Source organism: Chiroxiphia lanceolata, chromosome 1, assembly GCF_009829145.1.
Source record: "Chiroxiphia lanceolata isolate bChiLan1 chromosome 1, bChiLan1.pri, whole genome shotgun sequence".
In the NCBI taxonomy this organism is placed as follows: Eukaryota; Metazoa; Chordata; class Aves; order Passeriformes; family Pipridae; genus Chiroxiphia; species Chiroxiphia lanceolata.
The window spans coordinates 34480419-34494194 of record NC_045637.1 but is presented as its reverse complement, the minus strand read 5'-3'; the positions used below and the strand labels follow the sequence as shown (position 1 = coordinate 34494194).

At 41.1% G+C, this 13776-nt stretch overlaps 1 protein-coding gene across 6 annotated transcripts in view; it reads right to left on the bottom strand.

Annotated features, from left to right (window-relative positions):
* Window positions 1–4439: 4439 nt before the first annotated feature.
* The window catches only part of NCOA2 (nuclear receptor coactivator 2), a 185454-nt gene continuing 176117 nt past the window's right edge, over window positions 4440–13776 (bottom strand). For 5 of the 6 annotated variants that reach the window (XM_032681818.1, XM_032681788.1, XM_032681810.1 and 2 more), the window contains 2 exons: window positions 11494–11583; window positions 4495–8541 (listed from right to left, as the gene is read on the bottom strand). In XM_032681818.1, coding sequence (XP_032537709.1) covers window positions 8530–8541; window positions 11494–11583 — 102 coding nt within the window. In that variant the 3' untranslated portion in view covers window positions 4495–8529. Of the gene's footprint in view, window positions 8542–11493; window positions 11584–13776 lie in introns of all 6 variants that reach the window. The other variant, XM_032681779.1, reaches the window with a different exon arrangement.

Here is a 13776-nt window from a genome sequence, read left to right as displayed (position 1 = left end):
AACTTCAGGCTGGTGTTTGGTCACTAGTGGGGTTCCACAGGGCTCCATCCTTGGCTCAGTGCCCTTCAACATCTTCAGTAATGATCTGGATGCAGCACTAGAAGGAATATAAGTAAATTTCCTGATGACACTAAATTAGGAGGAGCCTTTGACTCCCTCGAGGGCAGAGAGGCCCTGCAGAGAGACCTCAACAAGTTAGAGAGATGGGCAATCACCAAGTGTATAAAGTTTAAGAAGGGCAAGTGCTGGATTCTGCACCTGGGATGGGACAACCCTGGTTGTGTGTATAGATCAGGGAATGAGAAACTGAAAAGCAGTGCTGCAGAAAGGGACCTGGGAGTCCTGGTCCTGGTCAATAGCAAGGTGAATGTGAGTCAGCAGTGCCCTGGCAGCCAGAAGGGCCAACCGTGTCCCAGTGTGCATTAAACACAGCATCATCAGCTGGTCAAAGGAGGTGGTTGTTCCACTCTACTCTGCACTGGTGCAGCCTCACCTTGAATACTGTGTGCATTTTTAGGCACCACAGTATAAAAAAGGCATTAAGCTATTAGAGAGTGTCCAAAGGAGGGCCATGAGGATGGTGAAGGGTCTGGAGGAGAAGCCTTATGAGGAGTGACTAAGGCAATTTGGTTTGTTCAGCCTGGAGGAGACTGAAGGGAGAACTCATTGCAGTCTTCAACCTCCTTATGAAGCAAAGTGGAGGGACAGGTATTGGATCTCTTCACTCATGTTTATTGACAGGACTCAAGGAAATGTCGTGAAGCTGAGTCAGGGGAGGTTTAGGTTAGGTATCAGGAAAAGGCTTTTCACTCAAAGGGTGGTTGAGCACTGAAACAGGCTCCCCAGAGAAGTGGTCACATCACCAAGCTGTACAAGTTCAAGAAGTGTTTGGACAATGCTCTCATGTACACGGTGTGATTCTTGGGGTGTCCTGTGCAGGGCCAGGAGTTGGACTCGATGATCCTGATGGGTTGCTTCCAAGTCGGCATATTCAATGATTCTATGATTCACCTCCCCAGCCTCTGTGGTGTATCAGTTTCCCCAGTCTTCACTACCTTCTTCATTCTTAAATATGTCAGTGGGTGGAGGTTGAGTAGTTAATTTAGAGCATATTCAGTATGAATCGAAACATTTAAAGCAAAGTTGCTGCTGCCCCAGTGAATGACTTTGACCTCTGGCTCTCTGGTAGAAGGAGGGTCTGAATGCTATCTCAGCTCCTTCCCCTGCACAGAGACTCCTTCACTGTGGAATGGTGCTGCTGCCTTTAGTGCCCAACTTCAGGGGAGGTGGAGGGAACACCACATTGGATGGCATTGAAACTGTCACATGGCCTGTCCCCTGTGCCCAAACTAGTGTTGTTCTTTACGCCAGAATCTTTTAATGATTCCCAAAAGGATTCCAGCTCCTCAGGGGTGGAGAAGTAACAAAAACCAGGCATCCCATTTGTGCTGGTTTTGGCTAGGGTAGAGTTTGTGCTGAACACAGAGTTGATAATACAGTGATGTTTTTGTTACTGCTGAGAAGTGCTTACAGAGGGCCAAGGCCTTTTCTGCTTTTCCTACTGTCACACTGGTAAGGAAGTTGGGGGTGCATGGGAGATTGGGAGGAGACACAGCCTGGACAGGTGACCCAAACTGACCAAAGGGATGTTCCATACCATATAACATCATGCTTACTATATAAAGTAGATGGAAAAAATGAGGAAGGAGGGAACACTTGGAGTGATGGCATTTGTCTTCCCAAGTAAGTGCTACTTGAGGCCCTGCTCTCATGGAGATGGCTGAACTGAATTCACTTGCCTTCCCATGGGAAGCATGAATTAATTCTTTGTTTTTTTTCTTTGCTTGTGTGGCAGCTTTTGCTTTCCCTATTAAACTATCTTTATCTCAACTCAGGGGTTTTCTAGCTTTTACCCTTCCAATTCTCTCCCCAATCCTGCTGGTGGGACCCTCAACAGCAGTCACCTGTGGTACCCAAGTAAGACATAAACACAGCTGAATCCCCACCTCTTTAACTGGTAGAGGTCTATGTTCACTGGTGAAAGCACTCACTGCCCTGTTCTCTAGGTTTACAAGCACACACAGGTTCATGAATGCCAGGGATATGGGCACAGCCCTTCTGCCTGCCCAGTACCCCTGCCCACATCCCAGCCCTGACACCTGCTTTACAGCTCCTTTACTTGCTGGCTGGTGCAGCTGGATGCATTAAACATGAGCGCTCACACACTCATTCCTCCATATTCTGGTCATACTCCACTGTACAATTGCCAGATTACATCCTTTCAGGCAGAAGGTAAGTCGCATTCTGTTTCAGCCACCATCAAATGTTTCTCTAACTGTCCTTTAAGATCCTCTACTTGATCCTTAATTCCCCCCCCCCAAGAGTCTCTCAAACTTGTAGTTTGGGATTCTGTTTTTATTCAGAAAGAAGGTGGCTTCCTTGTACCAACTGAAAAATATAACCCACTGAAATTCGGGTATCTTAGGTCCTCTGGACTCCAAAGTGCTCCTTAAGCTTAAATCCTTCAATGCAATCAAGTGTGCTTTTTTCACCCCCATGGTAAGTATCCAAAATGAGAGGCTGAAGGGAAGAACACAAAGATGAGCGGTCACTCCTGTTTACAACATCTAGCTTCAGCTCACCATGCTGGCTGAGGTTGGAGTCATTAGCAGCAGTAACAAAAGAAAGCTTAGACTGGAACCTAAGTCAGGGAAGGATTAATGGGGTCCATCATACCACCTGAATCTTTAACTGGTGGTGTGGTTTCTTTTGCACCTGAGAGATGTTCCAAAAGCCTATCCTGAAGTGGTGCAGACCTCAGTGCCCAGCTCTGAAGGACCACCATTCATACAGGTTCATTCATACTGTAATTCCAACTTGGACCTTTCCTGACCTACCTCTTTTAAGGACTTCATCAATTTGTGATTGTTCTTCCCTCTTTTAGCCAGTTAAAGAGTAGGAACTCTTAGTGGGACTCTGGACTGACCTGTATTAAAAGCTGGGATTCAGCAGCCCCCACACACTGCTGGAGCCTACAGACAACCCTCAGCTGAAGTTGCAGCAGGGATTTCGAAAAGGTAAGATGATGCAAGTAAGTCATATATACCCATTACATGCCCAAGGCCAACAGAAGCACTCAGGGCTGCCCTTTGGTTCCGCTTTCTTCAGTACAAGAACTAATTTATCATGAAGGTTTCACTGTGATTACTCTTTCAGGGGACAGGGCGTGAGTCTGGTCAAGAGGCTGTCAAGTACTTGGCATCTCTACCTCCGCACTTCATAGTCCAAGAACCAAGGTTGAGGGCAGATACCACAGGCTGCTCTATTCCCTTGCCATGGCCTGAGCCCAAGCACAGCATGACACACAGCCCTCCTTTTATACTGGGAGTGACACATGGAGAACCATAAGCAGTGAGAAACAAGCCGAGGAATAATGCAAAATCTCCGGGTATCCCTGTTCCGTCTCTGTGAAAAGTCTAGTCTGTAGTTTACCATGAAAAGGACCTTCAAAAGGCAGCATCACTTTTTGTCTCCTTTGCCATGATGTCAGGTCCTTATGTCACATGCACTGGTCTCTGTCAACAAAGCCTGATCCAGAAAGCAAAAGGCAGTACTTCTCTTTCATAAAGTCAGTTACATCAGAGCTCATCATTAGCTTGCCACATTTTGATGCCAGGAGTCTTGCTAAAACTAAATAAATTATAATAATGTCTAAAGGTAAGGTTCTGATTGGAAACATCTCCTCTCTTACTAGACAGACGTTTTCTCTCACACTGGGAAGAAACATCCTCCTCCTTTGCTTTCTTTAATGTGGCATTATTTTCCTTATATCCAAAGACTACCATAATTTTGCTGAAGCCAAGAGAACTGCAGGATAAGCCTTGTTTTTGTAGGAATGGTGAAAGGTTACCAGTATTTGAAGGTCTTTAGAATAACTTTAGCTTCTAAAATTTTTAATGTAAATAGCTTTTCTGCCTCATCCGTTTCCCAGAGACAGCATAAGGTCATTCTGATAACCAATCCTTGTAGTTCCTTAAATTTTTTTTTTTTTAACTGACCAATCGAACATTTTCAACTGTCTTAAATTCACCATCTGGCATAGCAAGAACAAGATCATATAACTCTACTCAGCCCCACTTCCCATCATTTGAGGTCTGCCTCTGCTGACACTGTCGTGAAAGATGCCCATTTCATCCTGACTGATATAAAAAAGTACTCATAATGAACTGTTCTCACATTAAACCACGAGATTAACATTTTCAGTTAATATAGCACTATAAAGATGAAAGGATTTGCAAGTAACAACTAGCTGGAATATAAAAAAGCCTTTAAAAAAGCCTGCCGCCTTTTTAGAACCTACTAATCTGTCTACACCCTTCAGTGCTTTAGTGCTACATCTTAGACCCTTCTATGAACAAAGACACAACAGAAACACGTTGAAATCTCTAAAGCCATGTAAAACCCGAAGGCATTAAAATTTATTAAATGATGCAATAACAACAGAATTCTTTATTTACAATAGCATTATTTAACATCAAATAAGCAAATAGCATCAGCAAAGCAATATTAACTTGCATAAATGTATTTAAAATTTCTCTGAATATATCTACCTTTGCATAAACTGCTAACACTAGAAATACAAACATCAATGCAGGTGAACAAAGTGATGTTCAGAGTCAACTCCGTTTTGAAAATAAATCACAACCTGAAACACTGTAAGCTTTCTCCTGAAGAACCATAGTTTATATATTGCTTAATTTTACCCTTGTATAATCTTTTCATATACACACATCTCAGATGCAACTTCATGATGAACTGTACAAATAAAACCCACAAATGACATAAAGGGAAAAAAATTAAATGACAGTAAATGTTTGAAGTAATGTGTCCATCATCTCTATTGAACAACATAAAGATTAAGTGATGATGCACTTATTCCAAAATTGTACACAATTCACTATACAAATATAATACATCAGACAGCTATGTAGGAATATACAAGACTTAAAAACAGATCTAAGGCATTATGCTAGATTTTAGCATTTTGAGGTTCTTGCACATAGCTTTTACCTGTAGTAAGAAACTTAAAAGATTTTGTTTTAGTCTACAAAGAAACACCAGGGAGAAAATTCTAATTAAAATCAAAGCCACTACAGTAAATTTTCTTTTGTGCAGAGAATGCTTTTGCTCTTAGGCAGCATACTACCATACAAATACTAGAAAACTTTTAAATTCACACCAACAATTAATGGCTTAAGTTGCATTTCAAAACTGATTGTGTATCTTTGGGTTCTGCAAGTGGAGCTGTGCCACCCATTTAATCTGTTAAGCCCATATGAATTTTGCTTTTAAACAAAGATTAAAAAATGTATTGTATAAACTGCAAAAACATTGCTTTTAATTAATACAGGCCCAAAGGGATACCGGTGTGGGACAATATTTTAAGGATCGAGTACAAATTAATTCCTTGTAGCAAAACAGCTCACTTCACTTTTTAAACTTACCACATTACATGAACACTTAAACAGGTCGCATGACCATGTATATATGCTTATTTTTCACATTATGCGCCTTTCACATTTAGTAATGTAAGTAGAACACTGATAAACTGTTCTGTCAAACAAAATCCAAGTACTTTCTCCAACAAATTTACTGTATACAGGATGAAAAATACTGATAATGAAGGGAATTGATTTGGCTTTTTTGTTTCTATAGTGATCAATATGATCAGAAGATTTCTTCACTCACTTTTCTCTTTCATTACTTAGAAGACGACAAAAGTCACAATGAACCCAAACAGAGCCAAAGTGATAGGTACAATCTCCTTTCTTTCAAAATGGCAATGGATGATGAAGTATCATAATCACTACAGATAAGCATTTGCAGGTCTGTTGTGAAACGGGACAAATTTAAACTATTTTGTCCACTGTGAAAAAGAATAATCTATCTGCAGAGGTTACAGTTAAGAACCGAAAAAGAATGGAATAGAAAAAAAATTATTTTAAAACCCATTTACACTTAGTGGTGGATGAAGTTAATTTCTTCAAATTTATATACTTCTTATATAAATATTTTTTTGTCAGATATATAATGCAAGTTTAACACCAATGTTATAGTAATGAGGCTGTGGAGTTTAGGGCTGATGGTTACTTTGGTTTCCCATCAGCAGGTCAGAGGATGGTTCAGCTGACTAAATATTCTGTCTGGTTTGGTAACAGAACAGTGGCAGCTGAAAAAATGTTGTTTCTCCAGAACGGTGACACTGCCCTCCTTAGGGACAAACACAGAAACAGCCTTTATCATATTTTCTTCAACATAAAATAGCTGCTATTTTATTTGAACTCCCACCTGAATACCAGAACAAATTAAACAGCAACAGAACAAACCTTTCACTCCCAAAAGGCAAGGCTGATGAGATATTATAAAACACATTGCATTTTACATTACATCAAAAAATTTCTGTTCAGGTTAGAAAGTTTGTGGATCAGCGTCCTGGTTCCGGCCAGGGCAGGGTTAATTTTTGCAGTAGCCAGGAGAGGGCATGGCTAGGACCCTATACCACCTCATGTCATTGGCGGGGTGGAGGAAGGGGGTCCCTTCCAGGGAGAAGGGCTCTCTTCTGGGTCAGCGTAGTGTGGTGGAGGGAGCAGTCGGTATTGTCTATTGTCCATGTGATAAGTTCGCCTCTTTCTTGTACCCTCTGTCATTAGGATTGTTGCTGTTACTGTTTCTTATCTCATTGCTGTTTCCAGTAAATTGTTCTTATCTCAACCCATGATCTTTACCTTCTGTGCCTCCAATCGAGCTTTGGAGAGTCTCAGTGGGAGCACTAAATTGGGAAGTACCATTCCTAAACCACGACAATTAGGAGTCAGCAGAAAGAAAACAGAGGTCAAATCCATCAATTTCTTAATATTTCAAGTCCTCAGAAACTGATGTCAGTATAAGAAAAGATTATTCCAACCACACTGGGCAAGGAAAAAAACCAACATGCCTTAACAGTGGCCTGCTTAGTAACAGTTTTTCTAAGATTTGTTACGAAAGGATATAAACGTACAAAAATCAAGAATTGGTTCCTACAGTGGCTGCATATAATATAGGTTAGTTAAATGATATTATGAGCAGAATCACAAGGTTTAGAAAATAAGAAGTCTCAAGCCTACAAATTAGGTCTAATCAAGGCATTGTGATTCTTTACAAAACACTTTTCCAGGAGACACACACGGCTAAGAAGATATCTAATTTAATACTGAAGTACCTCATTTGGAATCAACTTCACAACATGTATATCTCACAAAAATTATACAAGTAAAACACTTAAGTTTTCAACTTAAATTATTGCTTGTTTACATATAAACTGGATTTTATGTACCTTACAAAACGTCCTCGTAGTTCACACTGCTTTAAAATAATCAGAAACACACAATAGTGGTGAAGTCTGTAGTGATATCTGCTATAGGTATTACAGGAATTGTTATTTTCCCAGCTAAGGGGATGGGAACCAGAAATTATCATGCTTTAAAGCAGGTATCTTAGATATTATGCACCAATTCTGCCACTACCATAATCAGTACATGCATTACCATTGAACTTTGCTGTTCAACATCCAGTAACTGGTTGTCCAAATTGCTGGAAACACACCTAGGGAAATAACGGAGTAACCTGTTCTTTTATTCTATTAGAAAGAAGAGGAAGATGTCAGAGGTCAGGAGAGCCAGGTTAAAAAAAAAAAAAATTAGGATTTGCTGATAGTTAGGAATTTAATTAAATGAAAATGTAACCCACTTGTATGTTTGAATTCATGACTTGCATTATAAACACTACCACAAAACCCAACCAAAACGCCCCTTATAAACAGCCCTCTCACAGGGTAATTTTCATCTGTTTTACAACTTTAACCCCATTCAAAATTGGTCTGTATAGTTTTCTGCATCAGTTGATCTTTGACTTGTCAGTGGAACACACTCGTTGAAGGTCTCTGTATGTACCAAACGTTGCTTCTACGCCCTCTTCCATGCCTCCTCTCCGCCCCAAAATGCAGGCCTTAGTCTAAAACACCAGTTTTCAGACAGAACTGAATCCTTTGCACCAGACTGAGTAAGCCAGGGAAAACAAAGCAAAAAAACCCCCAAGGTCTAGGAACTAAACAGAAACAGAACAAGAGCATGGTCGTTTTTCCTTAAATACATACATTTAAATACATTCAATCTGACATGGTTTATGAAAATTGCCTGTCAACATTTACTTTGCAGGAGAGATCTAAGTTGCACTAAGGTGAATGCAGTGAACAGACTGAGCAACTGTCTGTACGCTAGCTTCAGACTGTCAAAGAAGAGGCTGCTCTTCGGCAACGACCACCCGGCTCCCCTCAGGAAGGCAGGGCTGAGTCCTGTCGGCAGCAGGCAGCCGCCACCGGTGCTGGCAGCTCAGCTGGGACACGACAAACAGACGCAGCTCTTCAAACTGGTAAGGATTTGGGGCCATAAGCCCAGTCAGCTGAAGAAAGGAGCAACCAAACCACCCTCAGGGTCAGCAATATTTCTGAAAAAGAAAAAAAAAGGAAAAAGAGAAATGGGGGAAAGAACCCAATTAATTCTTCCTGCTCAGGTGGTAAAGGTGGATAGGTCAATGAGATCTGGGATGCTGGAGTGCAACACCCACTGTCAACCATACTTGGTGTAAATACTTTAAACCTGAAATTTAATTGGAACTTATAAAGCTAAACTATCCTTTGTGTACACAGATACAACTGACCTGCTATTTAATTTCAGTGATATCAGTAGAGGTCTAATTTCACTGCATTCTTAGGTCCTTAATTCATTCTAATTATCATGGATATTGTAACAACTCAGGATCGTGTCCCTCTTGTAAACTCCAACTAAAGGTATGGCAATAGGGTTTAAGAGAAGTCTTGTTCTTGGAATATGTGCAAAATCTCTATGTGTTACTGCTGCATCACTCTCAAAGGAAACAACAGCCTTAGTTCACTTTTCCTTCCAAGATGCATAATAAAGAAAAAGGGAATAAAAAAGTAAAAAAGCTTCAGCTACTGATCCCTAGAGATGTTCTTTACCTTATACTTAATACCCTTGCAAGGTCTTTACAGAAATACAGTACAAACTGGTTTCAGCTGAGTTGATTATCTTGTATATTCTTATTTAAAAAAACCCTGAGGATGTGGTTTTCACAGTTGTTTTAAGACTGTCCCTTCCAGAGTCTGTAATCTGTGCCTCTCTGTCTTCCCTTGCAAACGCCTGCTCCCATGGGGTGCTGTGGTCAGTCAGGTCAGAGAGTCAATCCAGCAAAAACCCATTTTCCTCCTCCCCTGGGGTTGCTTTTCACTTGTAGCCTGTGACACTGGCAGTGAAGAGGCTCTTCGCTTGCAGCCTCCAGCCATGCATGAGGAAGGCCCCATTTGCTCAGGGACAGTGCTGGTGGTAGGCAGCTTTCTCACCTGTCCTCTGCATTCACACAAGGCCTAGAAATGTATCTTTATTGACAAAGTCAGCGTCATGAACTATCCTGCAATTCAGGAAAGCAAGGTCCTATGTTTTGTACATCCACTATTCCCAGCCCAGCTGATGCAGCTGGAGCTACTTAGGGCAACCAGCTATGGGCAGCAGAGTGAGTCTTGATCCTGGCTCCTCCTTTTTTCATCACAGCACAAAGACACTGCACTCACATCCCTCATGCCCTGACTAATATGGACAAACTAAACTTTAACTCCTCTTTCTAAGATGTTGAGAGCCATCTCAGGGATCCTGTTAGTGGTTTTTGAAGATAAAGTGGGAAACAAAAGAAAATACAAAGATGTCCTTATTTTTGAGGAGGACATTTAGCATTCAGTATCTCTAGAAAGATGCTAAATAAACACTTCCACTGTGCCAGCAACTTTGAAAAAATTATGCACTGCAAAAATTGCACATTGATTCTCTTCTCAGTTTTCTAATTACAGAACTTGAACTTTATTAAAACAAAGTTACATAGGAGTAGTTTGTAGCTCAGTCGCATGAAAAAAGTAGCTATTTAACCTCTATTACAGTTCAAAGTTTTAGTAAAAGGTATTTATGGCGTATATAAATCATCTACATTTTTATTGACAGTCAGAGGTACATTAGTAGAAAAAAAGTAAAATCACGGAGTGCAGTCCAATGTACCTTTACAAAATAATTCAAGGTTTTAAGGAGTTCCTTTTCTTCGGGTGAGACAAAACTGCTGTCATGCATGGCTACTGTCCATCTTATTGTCACAGTACCGACTCCATTGTTTTAACTTTACACCCCAGAGATTCCCTGCCTAAAGTAATGCCACTTATTTCTTTCCACCTGCACTGTGAATTCTCTCCATCCTCTCTTACACCCTTTCTGTCACATCCACTCTATTTTCCTTCTGCCTTCAACCATTATTTAAAACCTACCTCCTCCTTTAGTCTGCTTCCGCCTCAACAGCCTTATTCCCTTTCTTTCCACAGTGGTACCTGGTGTTTTCTTCTCTGACAATTTGGCTTCTTTTAGCACATGAAATTTAACTTGTTAAGGGATGCACTAAATAGGAAACCTTCTATCAGCCTTACAGTACCCGAAGGGATCTACAGGAGACCTGGAGAGGGACTTTTTACAAGGGTACGTAGTGACTGGACAAGGGCAAATGCCTTTAAACTGAGAGTAGGTTTCGATTAGATATTAGGAAGAAATTCTTTACTGTGAGGGCGGTGAGACACTGGAACAGGTTGCCCAGAGAAGTTATGGATGCCCCATCCCTGGGAGTGTTCAGTGTTGGATGGGGCTCTGAGCAACCTGGTCTAATGCAAGGCGTCCCTGGCTATGGCAGGAAGTTGGAACTGGGTATCTTTAAGGTCCCTTCCAACCCAAACCATTCCATGATTCTCTAGAAACACCTTGGTATATGACAGCTTCTACTAGAGCAGAACACTCTGCATCATTTTATTAATCACCAAAGTGACCAAAAAATAGTTGCAAATGAGACTCTTTATGCACAGGTCCCCCACTCTTGAAGACAGACACTTGTATGTTTACATGAACCATGAATGTATGGAAAGGGACGTTTTAAATACACGCGCACACAAAAAAGACAGGGATACAATAAAACACATGTATGGCTACTTCCACCTTAATACTTTCATATTCTTCACTTTCATTCATGTTGATAACTTTTCACACATATCTTCCTAATTTCCCCTATTATTCCAATTTCTTTCCTCTAAAAGCAGAAAACCCTACCAGGCCCCTGACCAGGAGGGCCTCTGAGGAGTGGGGGCAGAGGCGACAGCTGCAGCTAGATGGCGCCTGCCCCGCGCCGCTCCACCGCGGCTGCGACTCCCTCCCTCCCTCCCTGTGCCTGTGATGCAAGCGGCTCCCTCATGTTAATTAATATTTCCCCGGGCACTTGTAACCCTGCAAGTAAAGAGATACCGTATCCATTCCAACCCACAGCATATTCATCGTTCTGTTGCCTCTGTGGGCCATTTCTTACCCGTGCTGCATCTCCGTCCTGCTTTATCATATCCATTCCAGGCAGCTGGTTAGGAAAAAGATTGCCTCCCCTCATAGCAGGATCATTAACCTATTGGTAACAAGATATTAAGGAGAATGAATTAAAAAATACAGTGGGAGGAGGGCTGGGAGTTAAAAAGAAGCATTATAAACCACTACACTACTTGCATATACCAACACGCACTTCTGAGATGATGCTGAAGTCAGGGAAGTGACTGTACAGCCAAGCATCCTCCTTGCACAGCATGTGTTTGACTCATATTATTGTGCTTCACAGTCAACAACAAAGATTTCATTCCTGATACTATGACCCTTGTGCATGTTTTACAAAGCAGGCTCCATAAATTAGGTCAGTGTTATCTGAAGAGGACATCCCTGCTATGAAAATTCTGAAAGCAGAAACATGTAACTACTTTCCTAACCTCAATAACACAAGGCTTTGCTGCTTGCAAGCTACCACACAATTTTTTCAAAATCAAGATAACATGTAGGCTAAATTATACAAACTGTTGATTTAGTTTTAATGACACTTTTCTGTTTGCAAGCAATGGCAGAAAGCATTAAAAGGGAAAACGCGCAATGGCATGCTTTCCTAAAGGGATGGTCTCCACAATTTTCTGAACACAGTCACGGGAAAGAATTGAAGCTGTGCATTTCTGCACTACCAAAGGGTCTGTCATGCTTAGTTATGTGGAAAAGAGTGGTTTGCCAAATTTACAGCTTTGCTTTCTTAGTCAAAGGATTCATCTCATCATGTAGGAACTGGTATAAAATACATAACAGAGCCCTTCAGCAAGGTTCTGAAATATTAGAAAAAAACCCAGCTCTCCTTAGAAGTTTTATGAGGAGAGAAACATCTTCCACAGTCTTTGCTGATTTGGTTCGCTGTTACTTCCCTCAGAGTAGATGGATGCGACAACAGTGAAGATATGCCCCTCCAGACTTTGCTGGAAGGAAAAAGATGTTTTCTCTGTCACCTGCCCTTTAGGAGACTTGTGTTGCCAAGGAGAGTAGATTCTGCCTGTGTTCTACCTCACTTCAGGTACAGCAACCTGCTGCAGCATGGGGGGAATCAAGAAATCACAGAACGAGTAAAGCTGGAAGGGACCACAGTGGGTCATCTGGTCCAACCTCCCTGCTCAAGTAGGGTCATCCAAGAGCACATGGCACAGGCTTGTGTCCAGATGGTTCTTGAATATCTCCAGTGAGGGAGACTCCACAACATCTCTGGACCAGACTGTTCCAATGCATGATCACCTGCACAGTAAAGAAGTTCTTCCTCATATTCAGGTGTAACTTTCTGAGGCCCGTTGCCTCTTGTCCTGTTACTTGGCAGTGCCAAGATGACCCTGGCTCCATCCTCTTGACACCCTTCCTTCAGATACTTATAAACATTGATGAAGTCCTGTCTCAATCTTCTCTTGTTGAGGAAGACTGTCTTGATTTTACCACACCAAAGTCTTCTCATTTCAGGTCCTCCTGACTGTTGTTTCTCTCGCTATTCATTTTGAAAAATGGTGCAAAGCTAGATGCAATCACATGCAACCACCTAAAGAAGGAGTTTCAAATGCTGCCAGAGACAAAACTACAATTCAATGGGTGAGGTTAAAAAATTAAAATATTTTTGCCATAGGAATTTCAACTCTGAAGAAACTGATTGTTTAAGTGCTGCAAGCCTCCAAGTGATCCTTCCTTCCTCCTCCTTAGTATGAGTGAGCAGATTTTTAAACCTGAATGTGAAAATTTAAATCAGGATAGAAGAGAACCACGTTATTTCATTCATTCATTCAGAAAGTAGGCAGTTTTGCAGTTTTACCTACATGCGTTTGACTAAGCAACAGAATCCATGTTTGGAAAGTGTTTTCTGATATTGATCAACATTCAACAGAATGCACAAGTACAAATGCCTTTTCTGATTTTTCAGTAGACAAAGGGAGGTAAAAATCAAAAGCATAAATACATAAATTGTATACTGAATCAACAGCAGTTTTGGAAAAAAGATGGTTGCATGATTTGCCTCATGGCACTTAGGACAGGTATAGAAAAGGACGGTGGTTCCAGGCTGCATACTACAAAAATAGCAAAGGCATCAGTGAAGTTCCTGTTAACGGAATCTCTTTGCTAGTGATGATGCAAGAACCCTGACTGACATGGTATCAGATTTAAAAAAAAAAAGTACTATTTTGTTATATGAATACATTTGCTTCAGAAGACTTTAAAACACCCCATATTCACACATTAACTTTTCTGACTGCAATAAAAA